Source organism: Puma concolor, chromosome B1 (genome assembly GCF_028749965.1).
Source record: "Puma concolor isolate L17-30 chromosome B1, mPumCon1.1.hap2, whole genome shotgun sequence".
Classification (NCBI taxonomy): domain Eukaryota; kingdom Metazoa; phylum Chordata; class Mammalia; order Carnivora; family Felidae; genus Puma; species Puma concolor.
This window is the reverse complement of record NC_141670.1, coordinates 147,068,004-147,082,630: the sequence shown is the minus strand read 5'-3', so window position 1 is coordinate 147,082,630 and position 14,627 is coordinate 147,068,004. Positions and strand designations below refer to the sequence as shown.

The 14,627-nt window shown below is 38.6% G+C and overlaps 1 protein-coding gene and 1 pseudogene across 2 annotated transcripts in view; one reads left to right on the top strand and one right to left on the bottom strand.

Moving 5' to 3' along the window:
• Nucleotides 1-14,627, top strand: part of MTHFD2L (methylenetetrahydrofolate dehydrogenase (NADP+ dependent) 2 like) — a 146,687-nt gene that overhangs the window by 103,676 nt on the left and 28,384 nt on the right. For both annotated transcript variants that reach the window (XM_086704849.1, XM_025922385.2), the window contains one exon: nt 13,390-13,515. In XM_086704849.1, coding sequence (XP_086560975.1) covers nt 13,390-13,515 — 126 coding nt within the window. The remainder of the gene's footprint in view (nt 1-13,389; nt 13,516-14,627) is intronic.
• Nucleotides 10,833-13,064, bottom strand: LOC112858183 (small ribosomal subunit protein eS1 pseudogene; annotated as a pseudogene).

Here is a 14,627-nt window from a genome sequence, read left to right as displayed (position 1 = left end):
TTAACTTCACAATAACTTATAACAATAACGCAAATTAACTTCCGATAAAGAGTGAGCCCAGGAAACCCTAGGCCCCTACCGTTGATCACAATAAAAGCAGAATGCCAGGCCTGTGCATTCTCTCCCTGCCCGTGATCTCAGCGTGTGCCCCCTGGTGTGCTATGCAATTTCCAGCTCTTACGAATAATACACTTTTCTTTTTCTCGAAGTTGCATGATGGTTATTGCTGAGGGTGTCTTACAGTCATAATATAATCCACAAGGGCTCGTCCAGCCACAATATTGGCTACTGACAGGCGAAGACGAGTACATAACAAGACAGGAGAAGGGAAGATTAGCGCTACAGACAAAGGGAATTAGAGGGATTGTGAAAAAATGGTTTGTGTTTCCTGAATGTCGGGTCATTTGTATGCCTTGTCTAGACCATGTGGCCTTCAGGAGCTACGTCCTTAAAGCAAAGGAATTTGTACTCACTGGTTTTCACATTTGACTCTGGGAAACCTAAGGGGCTGTTGGCTGGCGGTAGAGCCCCTCCCTCCATCTGCTCTTTTCAACTGGTACATCTCTCCTCGCTTTGATCATTTTACATACTGAGCTTCGTAAACATTTTTCCTTTAAAGAAAGGATTACAAATGTTTGAAACCTATTTCATTTGACTTTAATACTCTGTCTACAGCATGGTGGTTAGTAGTGTAGACCCTCACCTATTACCCCCCACTGCCCTCCAGTCCCTGCTCATGCCCCGGATGCACCAATGTCTATTTGAAGGGAACAAGGTTCGGTTGGTGAAAGGAAGAGAACATGCATCCAGCCCTCACAGGTTCATTGGATTTTGCAGAGAAAAGATCCAAGGCAGAAGCTAATGGAACTACTTAAGAGTGATCCTGTGAATTTCTGGGAACAAGGGGATTCCATCCTCCTAAATGATCAAGTATGGCACAGAGCAGGGCCCTGGTGGCCCTCAGTGCTGTTAGGAATCTGGCACTGTTCTGGCATCCCAAGAAGCTTTGCAAGCATCCAGAAATTGTTCTTGTTATGGACGGTATTCTAATGATAGGCGTCATAGCCAAACAAACATCCAACAGGAAACAAAGAAACCAGAGAAAAAGAAGATATACTCTGTGGTCATTGCCACTGAGTCACTAGTTTATAAATACTTCTTGAGGATTCCTAAACATAACAGGGGGACTTCTGGGGGGAAGATACTGAAGTCCTCTTACTAGTATTATAGGTTCTATTTAGTAAGGATGCATTTAGCTATCATAGGACTGTCTCCAAAGCAAATAATGCTGAAGAAAGTTTTTCTAATCTACAAAGAAACATATACATTCATACAAATTCCACTGCAATTACTCTTGTTATTCATGTAGTAGGACAGCTTCCAGCTGAAGGAGTAATCCACCTGAATAAGCATTTCCATGGTGTTACTTTTATATCTGAAAAAGAGTTCTGGTTTTGTTCCCAGCCTCACCTCTGACTCATCATTGTGAAACTAAGAAATCATTTGGCCTCTCAGCACCTCAAAATCTCTCTTCTGTGAATGAGGATAATGGGTAAACCTTCTCTTGCTTCACTGAATTGTTGTGAAGTTTAATTAGATAATGTTTGCACAGCGCTTTGAACTCTACTAATTAAATGGATGTGTAAATATGGTGCTTCCTTTTATCAGGGTGCCTTGACTGAGCCATTTTATAAAGACTTGAAGATGACCATGATAGGATTCCTAAGGAAAGGATTTTTTTTTTTTTTTTAAACTCATGCGAACTCGATTCTGAGATTGTCAAATAGGGATCCAAAAATACCCAGCTGGGGTTCTAATTAATAAGGATATAGCCTCAGACTTGCGCAAAGGGTAATGTTTACGCTTTCATATCAGGGTGAACTTAGCTCCTAGAGTATACTGGTATGCTCTGTGTGTGCTTTAGGTATTGGCATTGTTTGTAAGATGTTATGTTTAGTCATTATAGTTTGGTAAGATAACACTGGTGATTTATTTCATGTCTGTCATATAAGGAATACACAATAACAGATTTGCGGTCACCTAATAAGAAAGCCCTAACTTTTGGGGCGCCTGGGTGGCGCAGTCGGTTAAGTGTCCGACTTCAGCCAGGTCACGATCTCGCGGTCCGTGAGTTCGAGCCCCGCGTCAGGCTCTGGGCTGATGGCTCAGAGCCTGGAGCCTGTTTCCGATTCTGTGTCTCCCTCTCTTTCTGCCCCTCCCCCATTCATGCTCTGTCTCTCTCTGTCCCCAAAATAAATAAACGTTGAAAAAAAAAATTAAAAAAAAAAAAAAAAAAGAAAGCCCTAACTTTTGAAATATCATGATCCTGTGTAGATAACCCATGGGTTAGTCTACTTACCAATCAAGGAGATTTTCCACCCACAACTGAGAAATCTTAGATAAATCAGAAATCCTCTCACTAAATTTTCTGATGGGAATACTTCCCCCTAAAATAATTATCCCAGTTATTTCTGAAAATTTGTATTAATAATAGGTCTTGTTTTCTGTCAGAAATCTATTCATAGATGGATTGATTGGCTTGGGATTAATTGGCAGGCTTCCAAACCTGCCTTGGGCTTTGGTGTGTAATTATATTTGAAAGCTAGAACTTTTTAATGATGACATTTTAAGTATATAACAATTAAATTTCATTTTTTACTGAATACCCCAGAATAGAGAATTGAAATGTTTCCTCAGGAACTCAGACCGGCCCATATGAGTTTTGAAAACTACTAAGTATCAAGGTGGGAGGTCATGACAGCAAATGCTTCTGTAAATTCCAATAGCTGGTTTATTGTACTTACAATGTTTCTTCTGTCGTATGGACTTCAGGAATACATGCACTGATGGACCAGCGTAATGTAAAAGTACTTTGAACTGTTAGAAACTTCAAATTCAGCTTCTGACTCATATCTTCTGACATATATGTACTGCCCTGAATCTTCATCTGAATAAAAGAGCAGAATTCCAGGGAAGTTTTGAATTCTTTAGGCCCTGGTTGAGAACTTAATGAAAAGTGAGGTGCCTTAGTAAACCCTGGGCAAAATGGCCCAGATAGGTATAGTGTTGATAATTTCAGAAGAAAATGAATAAGTATTGATAATTGTGATCTAAAGGGACTCTCAAGAAAACACAATACAGATCTAAAACTAAAATATATTGCCTGAGGAGGCACAAAGACAAAATAGAATTTGAGTTTGCTACTACAGGGACCAGGGAATGAATAGTCTACTTATGACTCTAAAATCCTGAATGAATCTATATCCTCACCCACTGGGATTTTTAACTAGGAGGATGAATATTTTAAAAATCAGTCCATTCTCTATTAGTTAATTGTTTATTCACTTACTTTATTACTTTAGCTTGTGCTTTAAGAGAGTATTATGTGGAGTGCCTGGGTGGCTCAGTTGGTTAAGGGTCCGACTTCAGCTCAAGTCATGATCTCCTGGCTTGTGGGTTTGATTGAACCCAGTGTTGGGCTCTGTGCTGACAACTAAGAGCCTGGAGCCTGCTTCAGATTCTGTCTCCCACTTTCTCTCTGCCCCTCCCCCGCTCATTCTCTCTCTCTCTCTCTCTCTCTCTCTCTCTCTCTCTCTCTCTCAAAAATGAATAAATGTTAAAAAAATTTTTAAAGAGTATTATGTAAATTTAGATAGAGATTTAAAGAGGTCACTGTGAACCTTGGTGGGCTCAGCCTCATTAATCGTGCCAATGTCATAGAAGTGTCATCCACGAAAACTGTGGCACCTCTTTGAGATCTTCAATTTGGGTTTGAGTTAGACACACAGGTACCAGTAAATCTAAGTCAATATTCAAGTGAACTGTGGCCGCATTATGAATAGGGAGTTTTCCGGGGTTTTAAGAAAGAGACCATCAAAATGTCATTAATCTGCTGGAAAGTCCATATTCAGACTGCATCCCTCCTTATCGAGTTAGCAGGTGTGCTGTCACAGAGGAAAGATTGTACCCCTGCTCTGGGCCAGGACGTGCTGAATGTCTGAGGATTATTAGACACTCACCACCTGAGTAATTCATTTACTCCAAGGGAGACGTTGAATAAAAATGGCAGAGTTCAGGCTAGTAAAGTAGTGCTCAGATCAAACAAAAGATTGTCCCTTAACAATCGTGAGAACTTTCTCCTTGCGAATTTGAGGGAAAATGGGAGATTGGGAATTTGATTCCTCCTCCTCCTCTTCCTCAAATAACCAAGTACATTGTTTCCTTTCTTTAAGATTTCTTTTTCTCTTCTCTTCTTTTTTCTTTTTTTGTCAATGTTTTTTTTTTTTTTTTTTTTTCTGTTTATTGTCTCTACAGATGTCTTTACCAAGTGACTCCCTCTTTGTGTTTAATGATTGGAAGTGTCTGATTGTTTTCCTTGTAAGGCTATAAATTTATTCCAAGTCTTATTCTGGTTTTGTTCTTCAGCCTTTCCAGAATGTTCAGAAAGGTGCTGGAAGTCTGGCATTAAAGCTGTTTCCCACTGTGGTTTTTCCTGTGTTTAAATGTCCTATTTCAAGCTTAAGGTTATTCACAAAAAGTTAACAGAGAGCTCCCTACATCTGCATCAGGAGTTACTTCTGAATTCTGTCTAAAGACAAAGAGCTTGTCTCTGAATTCCCCAATGGACAGATCCTTTCTTTACTTATAAGACTGGGTAAGAATCCAGTCTATGTTCACAGGAATAATTTTAGGGATAGTTTCCAGAAGACCTCGTCAAATATATACAATTTTTCTAATTTCCTTTGATTTCTTATGAGATTTAGAGTTTTGAATTTTACCTTTCTATCCACTTCTTTTTGTTTTAATTTTTTTTAACGTTTATTTATTTTTGAGACAGAGAGAGACAGAGCATGAACGGGGGAGGATCAGAGAGAGAGGGAGATACAGAATCTGAAACAGGCTCCAGGCTCTGAGCTATCAGCACAGAGCCGGACGCGGGGCTCTAACTCACGGACCGCGAGATCATGACCTGAGCTGAAGTTGGATGCTTAACCCACTGAGCCACCCAGGCGCCCCTCCAGTTCTTTTGTATGTGAATATATATACTGTTTGATATATATTTGGGAGTACTGAATTACTTGTTCCTAAAACTATTATTAAATCCTCTGCAAATGTTAGCTGACTAGGTTTTGGAAAATCTTTAACATTGACTTTCAGTTCAGAATAAGACTAGATCTTAAAACAAAGTAGTTTTCCCTGTTCTGAGGGGGATTTAACTTTTCAAGGCAACTGCATTTTGGGGGTTTCTGGCCAGCCAGGAGTGAAAGGAATAAGTCAGAAGAAAATGGGGGAAATAGCTGAGGAAAGAGGAATAATAGGATGAAGGCTATTAGGATTGTGCTGAGATTTGAAGGAATCTAGAAGAGAGACCATTTTTAGGTTTTTCCATTTTGTTTGTCATGGTGAAGACATCTTTTAAGGGAACAGTTTTGGAATCTGAATACCTTTGGATACTTCCTCAAAACATTAAAAAATGCAGACCACTGGATGTGTGGAATTGTATTCCCTGTATGTTCTAAGACACCTCTCCAATGAACACTTTTATTCACCTCAAAAGTTCTTCAGAATGGCTATTATAATTCTAAATTATCCTTGGTGAAATGATGCCATCTAGAAAGGTAAGTATAAGAATTTGGGATATGGTTGGGGTGCCTGGGTGGCTCTGTCAGTTAAGTGTCTGACTTCAGCTCAGGTCATGATCTCATGGTTTGTGAGTTCGAGCCCCATGTTGGGCTCTGTGCTGACAGCTCAGAGCCTGGAGCCTGCTTCAGATTCTGTGTCTCCCCTTCTCTCTGCCCCTCCCATGCTAATGCTCTGTCTCTGTCTATTTCTCAATAATAAATAAACGTTAAAAAATTTTGTGTTAAAGAATTTGGGATACGGTGTAAACATGTGTAAGAAGCAGGAGTGTACATCAAATGGGGAAGATGGTATTGGGTTTAGACTGAGGCAAATCCAGGAGCGTCTGGGACTGGTCAGTTGAAAGTACTACTTATGTACCTCATGCCTCAGCCCCCCAAGTCTAATGGCTGGCCCATCTCCAGCTGCAAACCTGACCAATAGGCCATTCTCCCCAGAGAGAAAGGTTTCAGGAGATTTCACAGATGAAACAAGACTGAGGAAAGTTCCTATAAAATTGTGCTTAGTGACCTGAGGCAGAGTTTTTCCATAGGATTTTCCAAAGTTCAAAGGACATATTTTGAATTTTTCAGTCCTCAGGGTCAGTTTGAAGAATAGATTTGTCCAGGTTACTCACACCTCTCCTGTGAACCTCTCCTATATAGACATACAACAATAAATAACAGATATAGACAAATTGTATTGCAAGTAATAAGACCAATTTCCACTAAGGATAAAAGATTTTTAACTGGGTAATCAAAGGATTCCTAAAAAGGGTTCCTTATTCATAAAAAAAATGAAATAAATTCAGCATTTGGGGAGCTTTAACAAATAAACCAAATTTCAGACTTATTACTAGACTTACCTTATCATTCTAGTTAGAGAGACAAACAGTTTTCTATCATAGCAAGAGACTCAAGGGGCCACAGAGGCACCTGTGGTTTCTGAGTTGAGGTCTGGAATGTTAAGAGTGGTAACAGAGGAAATCTTCATGGATCCGCAATGTTGTTGAATACTGGCTCTCCCTGAACACCCAAACAGCCCATTGATAAGACAAATCTGAGCTTATGATTACAGAAGCATGGGAAAACACTGTCTTGACAGTCTTTTAGGAGCCATGTGCACCAGAGCTCTCTACCATCAGCCAACCTGTGAAGGTTGGTTCTGAGCATCTCTTTCCAACTCTGTGTTCAGTGATGTCACTTGCTATCTTGAAGTCAGTCGTGGTAGGGATATTTATGCCATAGAGGAGTATTTATGCCACAGAAATCATCAAATTCCTCAAATCAGCGATTCCCGCCCCCACCCCCACCCCAAGAGCCTATTTATCTGAGTAGTGTCTTGTGGCATAGAAGCAAAGCTGAGATGCTTAGAGGTTGAAAATTTGTTTTAAAGCAAGTTTTTTAATGCAGAGACTTGCTCAGGATTGGGTAAGGAGCATAGCAGGGATCGGTGGGTACAAAAGGGAGAGGGTTTTGAAGCAAGGGGTTTCAAGAGTCTTGGAGAACAGCCATTTGAGACTACCCATGGAAAAGTCAAACAACTTGATGATAATTTAAATGAGTTTTTTAGTAACTTCCCAGAGACAGTGAAATTATCTGTAGCTTCTACCTTTCTGAGCAAGGGTTTTCTAGAATAATAAAGTCATGTTGATGAAAACAGTGGAATAGTAAAGTCATATTAATGTATACAGTAAGCTATGTGGGTGTGGATGGTTTCGGTTCTCACATATAATGCTTGAGCCTTCAAATTATATAAGATTTAAGGATAGGTTTCCATGGAATTATCTTGGCAAAATGTAAGAAATAAGTAAATAAATAAATCTCATAGGAAATAGTTGAAATCACTGTTCATTTGCAAATTTAACAAAATGTAAAAAAAGAGAACGATCTGACTCCACATACTAATGGCATTAAAAACCTACTGATATTTAAATATTTACTAAATATTTAAATGGCTTTTAATTCTACTTCACTGTTATCAAACAGTAAGAATGTAAATATATTGCATTTGTATACTTGGAGAACTAAATATATCATGTCTAAGAAATTTCTTTTCAGTGCCTTTAAAATTTTAATTAATGGACAACTTTATACTTCCAATCATTTGCCTCTACAAGACAACAATGTAGATGGATGACTTAGAGTATTTAAGATATCTAAAACAGATTTTGAATGTCCATTTGTTATAATTCCAGCATTGAGTAAAATCTGTATTATTTCTATGATAGGGTCAGAAGAGTGCAAGGATCAGGGGTGCTTGGGTGGCTCAGTCGGTTAAGTGGCCAACTTTGACTCAGGTCATGATTTTGCAGTTCATGAGTTCATTCGAGCCTGGCATGGGGCTCTGGGCTGAAGCACAGAGTCTGGAGCATGCTTCGAGTTCTTTGTCTCCCTCTCTGCCCCTTCACTGCGCTCTCTCTTTCTCTCTCTCTCTCTCAAAAATAAATAAACATTAAAAAAATGTTTTAGAAGTCTGCAAGGATCAGAAATGAATTAGTTGAGAGAAGAAAGAAAAGAACATTTAATTTGATGACACAAAAAGACAATGTTTAAATCATAGAAATGGAAGACATTAATTAATTAATTCTTCCTTTACCCTATAGTAAATATTTCTAGTGAGGAATAAGGGCAGTATACAGTTTCTTTTTCTGTAGTGTTTTCTTATTCTTAAAATATTCTCTATAATGAGCTGAAAGCTATTTCCTTTGTTCCCTCATTCTTTCATTTTTCTTTCTGCAAACATGTAGAGTAAATCTACTCTTCATTTAACATATTGACAACAGGACCACGATTATTGGGTTCTGCTTTCGTTTTCAGTTGTTTTTGTTTGTTTTGTTTTTCCTTAGATAGGCAACCTGAGTTTATTCAACCATTCTATTTCAGAAGTATTCAGTGTGTGGACCAGTATTAGTCCATGACTCTTTCTTACCTCTGGGAACCTTAGGTCCACAGCAAGATAAGGCGCTGCACCAGAACATAAATCAACATACTTCACTGAAAACACATTGCTATGAATAAATAAAGCTACCTGAATCAAACAATGTGTTTAGTGATAGAGTTGTTTTACATTGTGCAGAAGCTTTTTTACCCTGTTGCAGACTGGTAGTAAGCAATTAAACCAACTAGTTCAACAGCACTTGCTCCATATGGCATGAGTTCTAGACACATTCTAATTATCCTTCTCTAGACCAGCCCCTGGATTTAACCAATGGCTCCAGAGAGAGTCTGCTAAAAATATAAAGGAAAACATTATATCCTTATATCTGGACACTGTTTGTCTTAGAGTAGCCTAATAGTTTTTAATGAGCTTTTAGTCAAGTAAAGCACCTGGTCAGAATTATACATTTGTCCCCTTTTAAATTTTTCTTGCAATTTGTATAGTCCATCATTCCAAAGTGGGCTACCTATTAGCTATTCTATCCAATTTTGTTCATTTACAAATATAGGGCTATGCAGCTATTGCTGTGTTAACAAAAACAAAAACAAAACTAACTCAATCACCTTAAAGAATCCCTTTTTTTTTTTATTTCCCATGAATTTGGGTTCAGCTGGTCAGTTACAGTGACCGTGGCTTGTTTCTTCTGATCTTGACTGGGCTTGCTCAAGCATCTGCCTTCAGCTGGTGGTTAGCTAGAGTCTGACTCGTGTAGGATGGCCTCAGCTGAAATTACTCAGCTTCCCTCCACAGGATTTATATCCTCCAGTAGGCTAGCTTGAGCTTGTCCTCAAGGCTGTCACAGGGTTCCAGGAGATATAGGTAGCACACAAGACCTCTTCTTTAAGGATTAGCCCTGCCGCTGGCATAGACGAGAGCAGAGAAAGGCAGAAAATAGACCTGGAGGAAAACAAAGATAAAATAACCATAACAGTGACTGTGTTCTTCCAAGTTCTTTATTAAAAATTTGGAAAATGGGGGGCGCCTGGGTGGCGCAGTCGGTTGAGCGTCCGACTTCAACCAGGTCACGATCTCACAGTCCGTGAGTTCGAGCCCCGCGTCGGGCTCTGGGCTGATGGCTCAGAGCCTGGAGCCTGTTTCCGATTCTGTGTCTCCCTCTCTCTCTGCCCCTCGCCCGTTCATGCTCTGTCTCTCTCTGTCCCAAAAATAAATAAACGTTGAAAAAAAAAAATTTAAAAAAAAAAAAAAAAAAAAAAATTTGGAAAATGGTACTGACAAATACTTTTCATGGAAGACCTCTGCAGACCTTCCTACAGATGCATTGACCAATAGCTTTGGAATACGTTATTTAACTATCCAGGATTGTACCAATTGGAGCTTTCATCCAACCCACAGTTTTCCATCGTGTAAATAAGGGTTCAGTGAAAAACTTTGTCAAATTTGATGCTGCAACTAAGAAACCATCTGTAGTTTTTTGAACATAAGTGGTCATCACCACATTTAATTATGATAGCAAAATATTAGAGTTCAGGACTGCATAACTTATTATGATAATCCATGTGATAAATTATTTCATGTAGGTTTTAAATTTCAAATAATTGATAAAATGGAAAAATGTTCATAATTTAAACTTTAATGGCAAAATGGTAGGATTTATAGTCACAATATAAGCAAAGTTATAGGTATCATATTTTATATCTAATATATAAATATTTTGAAATCCTAGAAAGAAATACAATAAAAATATACTTATTATCTTTGAATGGCATGATTATAGTGATTTTTATTTTTATCTTAAACTTTTAGATTTTTTCTAGATTTTCTACAGTGGACATATGTGATGTCATCATCAGAAAAAAATAAACACACATTTAAGGTTTTTCTATTTTTTAATTTTCCTAACAATTAAAATCAAGCTCACATTTATCTCTATTTTGAAAATTGTGCATTTGTTATTGCCAGTCTGATATTCTCAGAGCAAATGTAATGAACTATTACAATCGAGAGAGAAATCTGGATCTTTCTCAAAAGCTGGATTTTAGTAACTATTTCATCAACATTTTCATCTTAAAAATATTTTCTGCAGCTATCTATAATCAACTTATGGCTTTTCTAAAAAAAGAAAAGATTTTATTAACTATCTATAAAACTTGCATCCGGATCACTACAGCTTAAAATAGATCGCTACCCTTTCAGAGCTCTTTAGTAACTAAGAGCAATGGATAAAATCCAAACAACAACTCAGAGAAGTTCACATTGGAACATCGAATTCACCAAGCTTAGATTATTTAAAAAGAATAATCGATAATTAAACATCACACATAAGACTTTTTGTCACCATTAAATGTCTGAATTTTGAACAGATTCTTGGACTGTTTAAGACTCATATCCATCAGCTCGTTCAATATAGCACTGGTCTCGTCCTCAGCAGCTTTGCCAGAACTACTACCTTCCCCATGAAGCTCCATGAGCTTTCCCAACTCAAACTTGAGCTTCTTCAGCACTTTGACTTTTCTGACAAAGATATCATGGAGTGGATAAATAGACTGATAAGGCTTTTCTGATGCTATGTCTTTTCTGATGCTATCTGCAATCAATTTATTGGCCATTTCTTTCAAGTCATTTGTCTGCACCTCTCGGGTCATGATCTCTGTCATCTTTTTCTGAATTTGGTGGACCTGTTGGTGCTGAGCATAAGAGGTCTTCCGAATCTGATTGTCTCAGTTTTTAGTAAAACCAACACAAAGTAGATGAAGCAAATAACCATCAGTAATCTTGACATCAACATGGGCTTCAATCATGGTCTGCCTTTTTTTTTTTTTTTTTTTTTTACCATGGAATACATTTTGTCACAGGTAAGATCCATGCTATGGAAATTAGTCAGGCAGTTTGGGCCCTAAAATCCTCAGTTATTAGATTGAACTTTCTAAATCCAGTTTCATCATTCTGCAGACCAGCAAGGCTCACTTCGAAAACATGACCATTGAGGACATCAGATCCTATTTTGGTTCTTTGAGTTCTTATAACTAGTGTTTTTCCAATATTTTTTATGTTGCACACAGCTGGTGCTTTCACATTATACCCATCTTTCTTATAAAATGGATCAATCACTTTCTTCTTGGCTCCCTTTATGCTGCCTTTCTTAAGGTGCTTGTTCTTCAGATTGCCATGGCACTGCTCAGGGAGCCAAAAGGCTAGGTTTTCTTTTTCTATTGGATTCCAAGAAAAAAATGGGATTTTATTACTATCTTTAGAACAATACTCAATATCTATGCTAGAACTGATAAAAAGAAGTTCTATGGGCTAGGGTAGGAAAGCATGAGAAAAAAACATATCTCAAACATTGATGCCTCATTGGTTATATTATTATGTGACTAAGGAATGTATCAGGTAGCTACATCTATTTTAGCATTGACTGTTTCTTTATAGCCATTAAAATCTTATTTGTACTAAAAATCATATGCCATCTGGAATGCATAAGTGGATAATTTAGGTAGAAGAAGGCCTCTGACCACACAACATTGAGTCCTTTTCATGAAAAGGATGTAGAATGTGAAAATGAGTAAATCACCTGCAAGACACGGTGTCCACCAGAAGCATTGTGATAGACTAAAGATGGCCACAAAATCTTTGATTTTCCTCCCACTGAGAAATGGAGTTTCTGTCTGTCCTCTTAAATCTAACTAGATTCTGTCACTGCTTGACTGATAGAATATGACAGAAATGATATTGTGCCAGCTCCCAGGTTCTAGGCTTAAGTGACCGGCAACTTCTGCTTCCTGTCTCTTGGAGCACTCACTCTTGGAAGCCAGACGCTAGGCTGTGGGAAGACCAAGCCACAGGAGAGTCCATGCCTGTATGCCCCAGTTGACAGCCCCAACTGAGCTCCGCCAACTATGAGCAACAACTGTAGCCATGTGAGTGAGCCATCTTGGACAACCAGCCTAGTCACATTTTGAGGTGACTCCAGCCTCAGCCACTGTCTGAGTTCAACTATGTGAAAGACTCCAGTGAAGATCCATCCAGCTGAGCTCAGTCATCCCACAGAACCACGAAATGTAATAATAAAATATTTTAAGTCGCTAAGCTTAGGAATGGTTTTTAATTATTAACAAAAATAACTGGAACATTAACCATTGTTAGCTGGTGCTGTTGTACTTGAAATAAAGTTTGAAAATAATTATAGAAAATGCATGGTGATGTAAGCTCTCTGTAGAGCGATCTTTCCAACTGCAATGGAGAAATAGTAGAGTTTAGTATATCTTATACCTTTCCAAGTCATATACAGACATAATGAATCAAAGAAACAAAGAAAAAATAAGAAGAAAGCTCAAAATAACACTTCATGTTTGGAGTTGATAGGATACCACTATGTGTGTGGCACTTTAAAGTTTACCACCACCCTGAGCATTTAAATTATTTTCACTTCATTTTTTTCTTTTTATCCAACCCACCCCCACCCCACCTTACCCTTCTTTGTCTCTACCTCCAATTTCCAAGTAGTTTTCATTCCACCCAACCTCAACAGGAGCCTGTTTCATAGCCATGATGTCCCTATGCTATTTATAGTATGTGAAATACACAAGGATGCGACTCTAGTGGATATCCATCTGGAGAAATCTGATAGCAATCTCTGAGGTGAAAGGGTAAATCCAGGTAGGATTTTAAGCACAGAAGCCCCCATGTGCTGCCTTTATTCTTCTGCTTCATCGGAAATGATCAAGTGCCGTTGGTCTCTTCCTAGAAACAGTGTCTGTTGTATATTTTTTTAAAGCCATGACAACAAAACATTAGCTGTATAAACCTTTGGTATGCTCAAGGACAAAGTTTAAATATTTTCCAGAGTGTTTTACAACTGTGTTTTCCTTTCAGGTATTCCTAAGTTGATCACATCTGATATGGTTAAAGAAGGTGCTGCTGTAATTGACGTGGGTATCAACTATGTCCACGACCCAGTGACAGGAAAGACAAAACTGGTTGGAGATGTGGACTTTGAAGGTAATAAACTACCTCTTTTGATAAGTGAAGAAAATGAAAGATTCTACTTTGCATGTTTTTATGGTAGAAAGAGAAACTTTGTATTTGATGCAAGCATTATTAAGTCGATAATCATTACACCTCTTTCCTCTGAGGCAAAAGTTTAGTCACTTCCATATTTTCTTCCTTCCTTCCTTCCTTCCTTCCTTCCTTCCTGCCTTCCTGCCTTCCTGCCTTCCTTCCTTCCTTCCTTCCTTCCTTCCTTCCTTCCTTCCTACCTTCCTCCTTCCTTCCCTCCCTTTTTCCCTCCCTCTTCCCTCCCTCCTTCCTATCCTCCCTGCCTGTCTTTCTTCCCGTCTTCCTTTTTTCCTTCTCTCACTTCTTGGGAGGAAAATACAATTACACCATTAATATTTAGTTTTATATTAGGGGCACTTGGGTGGCTCATTCGGTTAAGCATCAGACTTCTGCTCAGGTCACCATCTCACGGTTCAGTTTGCAAGTTTGAGCCCCGTGTTGGCTTCTGTGCTGACCGCTTGGAGCCTGGAGCCCACTTCAGATTCTGTGCTCCCTCTCTCTCTGTCCCTCACCCACTCATGCTCTGTCTTTCTCTCAAAAATAAATAAACATTAAAAAAAAAAGATTGGGGCGCCTGGGTGGCGCAGTCGGTTAAGCGTCCGACTTCAGCCAGGTCACGATCTCGCGGTCCGGGAGTTCGAGCCCCGCGTCAGGCTCTGGGCTGATGGCTCAGAGCCTGGAGCCTGTTTCCGATTCTGTGTCTCCCTCTCTCTCTGCCCCTCCCCCGTTCATGCTCTGTCTCTCTCTGTCCCAAAAATAAATAAACGTTGAAAAAAAAATTTTTTTAAATAAAAAAAAAAGATTAAGTTCCTTATACTACAGGTTTTGCAGGTTTTTAGTGAAAGAATGCAGCTGGCCTTCTGTACCAGACATTATTTTTACTTTTTTTGGAGTGTCTCTATACTTTGCTATCCATGCTATATATTCAGCCATTCACTCTTTTTTTTTTTTTTGAGGCGCATTTTATTTATTTTTTATTTTTTTTACTATATGAAATTTATTGTCAAATTAGTTTCCATACAACACCCAGCGCTCACCCCAAAAGATGCCCTCTT